At 38.8% G+C, this 10,229-nt stretch overlaps 2 protein-coding genes across 2 annotated transcripts; both read left to right on the forward strand.

Annotated features, from left to right (window-relative positions):
- Nucleotides 1–4,659: 4,659 nt before the first annotated feature.
- LOC107584681 (uncharacterized protein K02A2.6-like) lies at nucleotides 4,660–5,205 on the forward strand. Its single transcript, XM_016271388.1, has one exon. The coding sequence runs from the start codon at nucleotides 4,660–4,662 to the stop codon at nucleotides 5,203–5,205; it is 546 nt and encodes a 181-aa protein (XP_016126874.1).
- Nucleotides 5,206–5,250: 45 nt separating this feature from the next.
- Nucleotides 5,251–10,043, forward strand: LOC107584643 (proteinase-activated receptor 1-like). The gene is made up of 2 exons (XM_016271353.1): nucleotides 5,251–5,413; nucleotides 8,926–10,043. The coding sequence occupies exons 1-2, from the start codon at nucleotides 5,251–5,253 to the stop codon at nucleotides 10,041–10,043; spliced, it is 1,281 nt and encodes a 426-aa protein (XP_016126839.1).
- The last annotated feature ends 186 nt before the right edge of the window (nucleotides 10,044–10,229 follow it).

Consider the following 10,229-nt stretch of genomic DNA (forward strand, 5'->3'; position numbering starts at 1 on the left):
GTATGTACAGTATGTTCCCTGAACTACATTTTTGCGATTAATAATATGTTTAAATGAAAACAAAAAGAGGCAGTGGTGTTTGATATCATATTTCGTCGTATTATAAATGCATACAGTGTAGATAACCGGAGTAGCTAAGGCAAGTCAAGTACGCTGCTGTTCCATTTGCAAAATTACCAGACTTGTGTCCTCCCTAGTCGAACTTGCGAAGTCCGAACTACCGAGGACGCAAGTCCGAACTTTGTGTACTTGGTATTGAGAAACGGCTCAATTTTTTGAATTTTAAAACTTTACTCTCCTTTAACCGAAGCAAAGCATGCTGGGAACTAGAAATCTGCTGTAGCTCATTCCATACATTTTTATGTGTATGTATGTATATTCACATTTATATGGGAACATGTATGTGCAATATCTATTCAATAAAGAATCGAACTTTGTGAATATTAGATGTATTTTTGTCTACATTTCTAAATATATTTGTATATAACAATCTATAGCTATACATTGTCAATGCATATATTGCTGTATATTGAAAAATATAAGCACTGGTTTACCATATATGGAAATGTATTATGTAATATATTGCATTATATTTAGCAGTATATTCCCATATTATTTTTTAAGGGTAGGCCTATATTTAGAATAAATGACTGCACCAAGGAGAGGGACATAGTTTCACTGATAATTAGTTATTTTGCACAAGTCAATAAATTGTTTTAATTCTTTTGGAATACATAACACTTTAAAATCAATAACGATTTTCACACTAAACTGAAAAAGGTTGTTGCTGCTATTTTGTTAATTTGACAGGACAAAACACTGCAAGAAATGATTGACAAAATACATAGAGCAACAGCACAGGATACTATAAATAGAAGCGGGAGAGCACGTGAACCTATCATCTCTTCCTCTTTACTATTAGTTATAACACGAAATAGCCTGAGGCTAAACTCAATAGTTGGCAGCCAAATTTTGAGATTTCCTGAACAAATTTTATGAAAGTCACTGTTTAAGTCATATCTTTTACTGCAACAGAGTTCCACTTGCCTAACATTCATTATGTTTACATGTGTACTAGTAGGCTAATACACGCAGTTCAGTCACAGTGTCTTCAATCACAGTATAGCTAATGTGAGGTAATGTGCTCAGCAATCATATCATACTTTGTTGCTGCCAAGTTGGGGTAATACATACATTTCCTGTCATGGTCTACAGACCCTCTGGATAGCCTTGGCCACCCCATGTATAAAACTCTAGTTCTTCCACTGTACCTAGGCCTATGGAAAAAGAATGGCATCATCATATTTTAAAGCACATTCTTGCATCGACACTAGCTCATTTGGTGAAAAAAGGCTCACTATTTATGAAAATATATTATAAATAATCTTAAAGAATTTGGGGTCCTTGAAGTGCTACATTTTACAGACCTCAATGAGATATTTAAGTTAAAATGGATAATTGAGTACATCAAAAATAAAGATGTGTGGAATATATTTCCCAAGTTTATATTTAATTATTTGGGTGGCATTCATTTTCTTTTAAAATGCTATTTTTCTATTGACAAAATCCCAATTAAATTATTCCTTAAGCAGGCACTGCTGGCTTGGCAAATAATTGATAAGCAGAACTCTATCTTTAATCAGACAGCTTAATGAACATGGTCCGCAATATGTCATACTCAGAATTCCTTAAAAAAAAATCCTGTGAAACCAAAAGACAATGCTGTTATTTTTGATGCAATCCCAAGTAAAGTTGTATCATTACGTAATTCTGAATATTCTTCTGTTAACGCTGACCAACAACAACCATTGACTTATAGTGATATGATATTTATTGGTGATATTAATATTGTTAAAGATCAATGCAGTAAAACATATATTAGAAATGCGTTAAAGAAGAATTGTGCCATGTTCAACAGTCTTTTGGTCATCAAAATATGAAAACATAAGTGGAAGAAAATATGGTCTATAAGAAATAAGTTCTTTATAAATAAATAAGTTCATTGACACTTGGGCACAATGCAACAGAAACAGCCATTGCGAAATCAACGCTGTTATGATTCAAGTAATCCGAGTAATTTTGTGGTAGTTTTAGCATTGAAAATCAAATTCATGAAAATGTGCAAAAGTCTATAGGCTCCAAAATTAGATTTAAGGCATCCACTGTTCATCAGACCATTTAGAATAAAAATGAAAATATAGGATCAAACAACAATGAACAAATGCCAACAGACTAACGAGCCACCATCTTGGATCATGCCTTGATTTCAAAACAGTTAGATCTGATAAATGCTAATTGGGTCAAAACTCTTTTGCTTTCTATTGCATTTGTGCATACAAGTAAGGTAACTACATGGACTCTTAGCAATGCTTTCTATATACCTGCATGTCTTAAGAGTCTGTTTTCCCCCAGAATCATTAAAGAATCTGCATGAAATTAATAGAGTTCCAATTAAGAGATGGGCTGCTAATAGTGCTAACAGGAAATCATTTAGCTTAACATCATAATCAAGGCCACTTTGCAAATGAGATTCAATTCTCTTTAGTAGCTTGTGTGTTTTCACCGCTGGTGTTTTGGTCTGTTTGGTTGCAGAGAGCTCTGTAAGCTTTGAACAGACTGATGAGCCAACTGATGACAAGAAGTCTTCAACCCAGATGTTTGATGAATTCGGTTCAGGAGCATCAGGTACATTTTCTGAAGCACCTCCTTTCACTGAATAGTTGAAAATTGCCTGTATCACATCCTGGCATAACCAAACAGCCCTGGTAACTTTCAATAATGATGATGTGCTTTTGTATGTTCATCTGCAGTCAACTCTCTAGGCAGTTTTGCTGCTGAACTTATTTCTACTCTGGACCAAGCAGAGCTCAACTCCTTCTCACTGTCCATCTCAGACAAGGCTGTTGATTTCCTCAAAGGCCTGCTGGTCACATGTGTCATGCCCTCAATCTACATCTTCATCATCCTCATTAGTTTGCCCCTGAACGCTTTGGCCTTGGTAACATTCACCTGTAAGAATCGAGAGAAGAAACCAGCTGTGATCTACATGAATCTCACCTGGCGTGTGTGGTCCTGCTCTTTACCCTGCACTGTGTTTAGGAGGGAAAAAACAGAAAAAACAACCTCACCGTGTAACACACAGACAAAATCCATAGATGTCACTAAAACCAGGCTTGCAGTAAAGTGTGAAAAAAACCTGATCAAGTATGTGGTTTTCATTCATTGCATTTCCGGTATATTTTATATATATATATATATACACACATATTATTCTGAATTGAAATGCTACTGCTTGTTGAGTTTATCTGATCAAAAGCAGAAGGGACATGTAACAGTTGTCTAGTCATAGATGTATTTTGCAAATACTGTTTGCAATGTCTTTTGAAAATGTTTTACTTCCCTATTTTTTAATGTCACATGTCATATTTTTCACACTCTCTTTGACTTATAGAATTCAGCAGGTTGTTTTTGCTATAGTACTGTTAAGACTTCTATATGTAATTGTCTGGAGTCTGTGATTGTAATTCAGTCATTCTTCAGTAAAGTACCGAAAAAGCATTGATATGTAAAATGCGAGAAGGCCAGATGATTTTCAAAGAAATTAGGTCTTGATTTTTTCACATTGTAGTGTGAAATAATAGTCCATGTAAAGATTTCTTTGTGGAGGAAAAAAAAAGAAAATGTTTGTCAAGAGAATATTTTTGTTTGTTTGTTTATAAATATATAATAAATAAACCAGTTATTACTTCATTAAAGTGGTACTATTGCTATCTGAAGCCTATTTTTAGGCCTATTTCTTAACATGATGCTCAGAAGCTGTAATAAATGTAGTGTATTGGAATAGTGAGGTCCCATACGTTCAGGCGAAACAGTTGCTGCAAACGGATAAAGTGCTGGCACATTGCGATGAAAAGAAACCCTTGGCAGTGGTTTGCGATGCCTCGCCCTATGGGCTTGGGGCTTTATTGTTTCACTTGGAGCATGATGGCCAGGAAAAGCCCATTTGCTTCACCTCCAGAACAATGACCACCACTGAGCGGAATTATGCCCAGATTGATAAGGAAGCATTGGCAGTTGTTTTCGCTGTCAGAAAGTTTCACCAGTACCTAGCAGGCCGCCACTTCGTGATTTTTACAGACCACAAGCCCCTGCTTGGACTCTTGCCCCATTCCAAGACAATGCCTGCCATCCTTTCACCACGGATGCTACGTTGGAGTTTGATCATTGGAGCTTATGACTATGAGCTGTGTTACAGACCTGGCAAACAAATGGGCAACGCTGACGCCCGGAGTCGTCTACCTCTGCCTGCAGCTGACGCTGTTACACCACCACCGTTGGAAGTATTGCTACTGGAAATGGTGCCAGATGCACCTATGCATGCTGAAAGGATTTCTAACCTTACACTTAAGGACCCTGTCATGTCACATGTACTATGCTGGGTACTACATGGGTGGCCGGCTGACATACCAGATAGCCGGTTCAGACCATTCATTCCGCGCCGCCATGAACTCTCTGCGCATAAGAACTGTGTGCTTTGGGGAAGCCGTGTGGTTGTTCCTAGTTCGGCGCGGAGAGAGGTACTGGCTATGCTGCATGACGCACATCCGGGCATCGTACACATGAAGGGACATGGCAAGGAGTTATGTGTGGTGGCCGGGCATGGACGGAGATATAGAGGAAACTGTCAAAGCATGCAAAACCTGTCAGATGTCACGTCATGCACCCACTAAGGCAAAAGTGCACCCTTTGGAGTGGACAACAAAAAGATGGTCCCAGCTGCATATTGACTTTGCTGGTCCTTTCCAAGGCAAAGTATTCCTCATAGTGGTTGATGCGCACAGCAAGTGGCTAGAGGTGTCTCTGATGAGTTCCATGTCATCGGCGGCGGTTATTAACACACTGAGACTACTTTTTACAACGCATGGGTTGCCCGATGTCATAGTTTCAGACAATGGTGCTGCTTTCACATCCACAGAATCCCAAGAGTTTGCAGACCGCAATGGTATTTGTCATGTCACTACAGCACCTTATCACCCGAGCTCAAATGGGCAAGCTGAACGCATGGTACAGACAACTATGGAGGCCCTGTCTCGCATCACTCAAGGCGAGTGGCAGACCCAACGTGCTCATTTATTGCTGTCACAGCACGTCACACCCAATTCATCAACTGGAAAAAGTCCTGCTGAGTTGCTCATGAATCAGTGACTGACCACTGCCCTGGATCGTTTACATCCTGACCATGGAGGTGATATGATCCGCAAACAGGAGCTGAGTGCTGAAAAGTACCCTGGCACTGTAAGAGAGTTTAGACCACATGACTTGGTGAATATGAGAAGTTACACCAGGGATGCTAAGTGGATTCCTGGAGTCATCATTGATGTCACAGGCCCCTTGTCATACAAGGTCAGGACCAGTGATGGGCAGGTGCACAGATGGCACGTTGATCAGCTGCTGGACAGGGTGGCACCCTCAGTAGGCTCTACCAGAGCCCTCAGAGGCAGAAATGCCTGAGTTACAGCTGCCCGCAATAGAAATGGAAAACCCTGGTGAGGAAATTGCTGGGGCTGAGACCATGTCAGAGTCCCCCCCTTCTAGGAAGTACCCCATGAGAGAGCATCGTCCCCCAAGAAGATTTTCAGATTTTGTGGACTGGGGGAAAAGGGTGTAGTGTATTGGAATAGTGAGGTCCCTTTAAGAGGGTGAAAGGCTGGTAGGGACGTTACTAGTTTTTCCCCTGGGGAAGTGGGGGTTCTGTCAGGCTGTTCTAAGTGCTGGCTAAAGATGTATGTTCTGTTCTGTTCTGCGTTGCATCGAACTCAGTAAAAGTTCCCAGATTACAACAGCCTCCTCCTGTCATTCAAGTATACTACAATAAATTAATCCTGTTGGTATATTTTGTTCACATTTGGATAAAATCTGATTGTTCTAAGCTGCTGATGATAAACACAAAGCAGAACCATTCTTACACATTTTAGCAAATATGGCATTGCATGCAATCCATTCACACTTGTAAAACATAAGTTTACTTACTCTAATTGCGTTGGGACTTTATTAACCTTTTTGGTTTTTTAAGCATTAACATAAACTGGGCAGTGGATTCTGAGATAGTTGAGCACGGATGGCTGAGCATATACAGTACAAACACTCACGCAATCACACAATCACAAAATTGCATAATTTTCTACTTGTGTTTAATGGATGTCCACTAATGGAAATTGTGTAAAATCGATTATAAAGTAATTTCATTCAGTCATTCTGCGTAAGTGGAGACACACCCAAAGGAAACAACATCTTATATCATCCTATTGTGATTTGTGAAAGTGTCTTATTTTTTTGCTACGAGAACTAATGTTTAACATTGATAAACTGTTATCTAACACAAAAACCCTAGCTAGATTTAAACATATGATCTATTTAATTTTAATGTTGATTTAATGTTCATTGTTTGTGTTCATCAAAATCACACAAATTCATATTTTGAAACAGCATTTCAACAGGAATGGCGAACATCACAGACCTCCTGAGGGTGATGCTTAACTTTTTCTGAAGCACCTCCTTTCACTGAATAGTGCAAAAATTGAAAATTGCCTGTATCATATCCTGGCATAAGAGAAGAGCCTGGGCACTCAGTGACAGACGCAGAGCGGGTGTTGAGATTCTGACGTTTGATGACATTAAAGTCTAGCGTTAGATCTGATCAGTGATCATGGGGGTCAAAACTCTCTTGCTTTCTATTAATTTAGTGCATACATGTGGTAAGTACATCAGTAGTTAAAAGTACTATGACTTTCATGGCTTGCTAATCTGCTTGAATTCATATATTACTTTTTACAAATTTTTAACTCAGTACAGCACCATTCCAATTGGGGTGAAACAGACAAATACATTTTTTTAATTCATCCAGGCAGAAAAAAACCCCACTGCAATTGTTTAATTACAATAGACAGGTTGCTAATAGTACTTTTTACAGAAGATGGCCCTGTGTTTTGACTTATAAAGATAAACATGTTCAAGGCCTCTTCACTTCTTTCACAGTCGCTTTCACCTTTCTCGTAATGCCATCAAAACTTGATGTATTGTTTGTTTGGTTACAGATGGTGCTGAACGCAACTTCACTGTTACGATTCCTTTTCGGATGGGGTGTTTTATGGACATTATTCTGGAGACTATTCCAGAAATTTTTCCACAAACTATTCCATAGCAGAGCTTCCAGGTAAAGTTTCCAGACTTGCAGAAGCAATTTGTAACATCTGAGCTATTTGTGTAATGTGTGATCTTTACTTCAGTTCATTATCAAATTATTTTTCAAAAAGGAAGTGCTATGCATATTGTACAGTAAGTGACTGGCCATTGTTTGAGGATTTCAGGTTTCTATTTTTATTTTAAAGATTCTGGAACGAATCTCAGGAGGTGAAGCAAACAACTCAAAAAGTCACACAGAAAACATAGGTTCTGATTCAGTATTTTTACTGTAAACTGTTACTGTTTTACATGAATTCTTTAAATTTACAGCATCACCTTAAAAGCTTTTCACACAGCTTTTCTTAACTACGGGTTGTTGTCGTTCTAAACCAGGCTTTTAACTCCGAGTAAAGGAACATTTCACACTTGTAACATAAAGCAAGGTTGGTGTTATGAAACTTTACCCAGAGCAGAGTTAGCAATGATTTTACGGTGTTAAGGTATTATGCAAAATTCACTTTTAGATGGTGTTTGCATATAAATGTCTTAGCAGTGTGTGGACACAACCACAATGATAAAAATGATTGCATAGTTTTCGCCTTCAGCCAGTTGTGTTTAACAATGTCTCATAAGTGCTTCAGGTGTTTTAAGTTAACAACTTTATTAAAGTTTTTTTTTTTTTTTAGGTTTAGGTTGGATGTAAAAGTGAACATAAGAGTCTTCATTTTGTCTTGATGTCAGAGCAGAGGACGCGATTAATTTTATTTCATGAAAGGAATCTGTCCAAGAAATATATCCTATATGTTTGTACAAATCATCACAACACTGCTTTGAAAATGAGGGTCATTAAAACGCAGGACTTGCACAAAAAGATGGATCAATAACCAACTGTTTGTGGTCCAACTACATATTTGGGACATGCAATTACCTGACTTTATATTTAGTGAATGTGCTTGATAGCACGTTGTCTCTTACTGTATTAACAGAGGCCAGAGCTATGTTGTTATTTTTATTTCTTTAACCCGAAAACGCTCATCATTTGTATAATTCATAAACACATCTTTATTACTTCTTAAAAATAAAAAATAACAACATAGCTCTGGTCTCTATGTATACAGTCAGAGACAATGGTCACTTTAGCCACATTAGCCGTACAGTGTGTAACAAGCACATGCAGAAAGGCAATTTGCAAACATTTACAAAATATAAAGTGCGGTAATTACATGTTCTGGATGTGTTGGATCATGAACAGTTGGTATTGATCCATCAGATCCATCCATATTCGCTGTGTGTGATATTCTCTTTCTTTTGAAAACAGCTAAAAATTAAAGCATTATTTTATAAACTTAATGTCTAATGTTTTGAAGATTGACATAAGATAGCGCCACACTATACTAGTTGGAAGCAGTGATGTCAAATAACGCAAGCAGCGTTCAAGACCTCGTTTCCAAATAGGTGGTGGGAAAAATCTAAATTTTGAGTTGTCTGAAATGCAGCATTCGGAATGTATAGTGTGAAATGCCAGTTTTAGAATAGCCAGCATTAATTGTTAACACTAGGTAAATTATGAGCAGTGTGAACCGTGAAGCAAGATAACCCAGGATTCCATTTAACCGGGTTTATAAGAGTAAACTATTTCAAGAGTAAAAAACCCTCTATTCACTGATATTTGTCTGGTGGTGTTGTGAGAAGTTTTACAGTTGTTGTTTTTTATTATTATTTATTTTTGCATGTTGTTTACAGGTCAAATCATTACCCGTATTGTCCAAGTCCTTAAAGAAATTATTCAATTTAGACAGCCATGTAACAGCACTGATCTGGATGCAGTGAAATGCAACAAGACAACACAGGACGCATACAATATCACAGAGGATGCTGTTCTCTTCCTCAAAGGCCCAATGGCCACACACATCATGCCCTCATTCTACATCTTCATCATCCTCATTAGTTTGCCCCTGAATGCTTTGGCCTTGGTAACATTCACCTGTAGGATTCGAGAGAAGAAACCAGCTGTAATCTACTTGTCTCACCTGGCATGTGTGGACCTGCTCTTCACCCTGCTGCTGCCTCTGAAGATCCACTACCAGCTGAACGCTTCAGATTGGGTGTTCGGTGAGGCGGCGTGTCGTGTGATTAGTGCAGCTTACTACTGCTACATGTACTGCTCCATACTGCTGATGATGTGCATGAGTGTGGACAGGCCGCTGGCCGTGGCGTTTCCCATCGCCTCTTTGACCTGGAGGAGCACAAAGAAAGCCACATACATATGTGTGCTGGTCTGGCTGCTGGCGATTGCTGGTACGGTGCCACTTCTCTTCATAACACAAACATCCACGATTGAGAATGTGGGCGTCACCTGCCATGACGTGCTGTATCACACACAGCTGTATGTGAACTTGTTCTCCATCCTCTCTTGCCTCTACTTCTTCTTGCCACTGGGTGTCATCTTAGTGAGCTACTCCACCATCATATATGTGCTCCGTGTAAAGTCTATTCGCTTGGCAACATCATCCACAGACAAGCGAAGGAGAGCTGTGATTATGGCTATAGCTGTGCTGATGGAGTTTGTAATGTGCTTTGCACCAACCAATGGCATCTTGTTGTACCACTGTGTTCGTTTAGCCACCAGAGGCAGCGGTGAGGAGGGGAAATACTACCCGATGGCTGTATGTTTGGGGAGCGCAAGTGTTTTTCTGGACCCTCTGTTATACTACTGTGGCTCATCTCAGTGCAGACAGCAGATCAGCTCTCTGATTCGCTGGAGGAAGACAAAAAGCACAACTACACCAACAAACACAAACAGTCAAACAAAATACTCTAACCTGAGCTGTGAGTACACTCAGACTCGTGTTAAGGTGTGATATGATGGTGATTGTTTTGTTCTAAAGATTCATTTATAAATGCATAATCAGATAATTGCTGATTTACACAATGTATTCAAGTGCCAGGTTTAAATGACTGGATTGATATGTATATTTTTCATGTTTGTCTGTGCATATATATATATATATATATAAAACCTATAGCATATCATACTGTGTCTTTGA

Source organism: Sinocyclocheilus grahami, unplaced genomic scaffold (genome assembly GCF_001515645.1).
Source record: "Sinocyclocheilus grahami isolate Dianchi unplaced genomic scaffold, SAMN03320097.WGS_v1.1 scaffold61.1, whole genome shotgun sequence".
Lineage (NCBI taxonomy): Eukaryota > Metazoa > Chordata > Actinopteri > Cypriniformes > Cyprinidae > Sinocyclocheilus > Sinocyclocheilus grahami.

Coding starts and splice junctions, on each gene's coding strand:
- LOC107584681 (XM_016271388.1), top strand. CDS start 4,660: ATGGACGGAGATATAGAGGAAACTGTCAAAGCATGCAAAACCTGTCAG.
- LOC107584643 (XM_016271353.1), top strand. CDS start 5,251: ATGATCCGCAAACAGGAGCTGAGTGCTGAAAAGTACCCTGGCACTGTA. Junction 5,414..8,925: donor GTCATACAAGGTCAGGACCA/GTGATGGGCAGG, acceptor TGTTGTTTACAG/GTCAAATCATTACCCGTATT.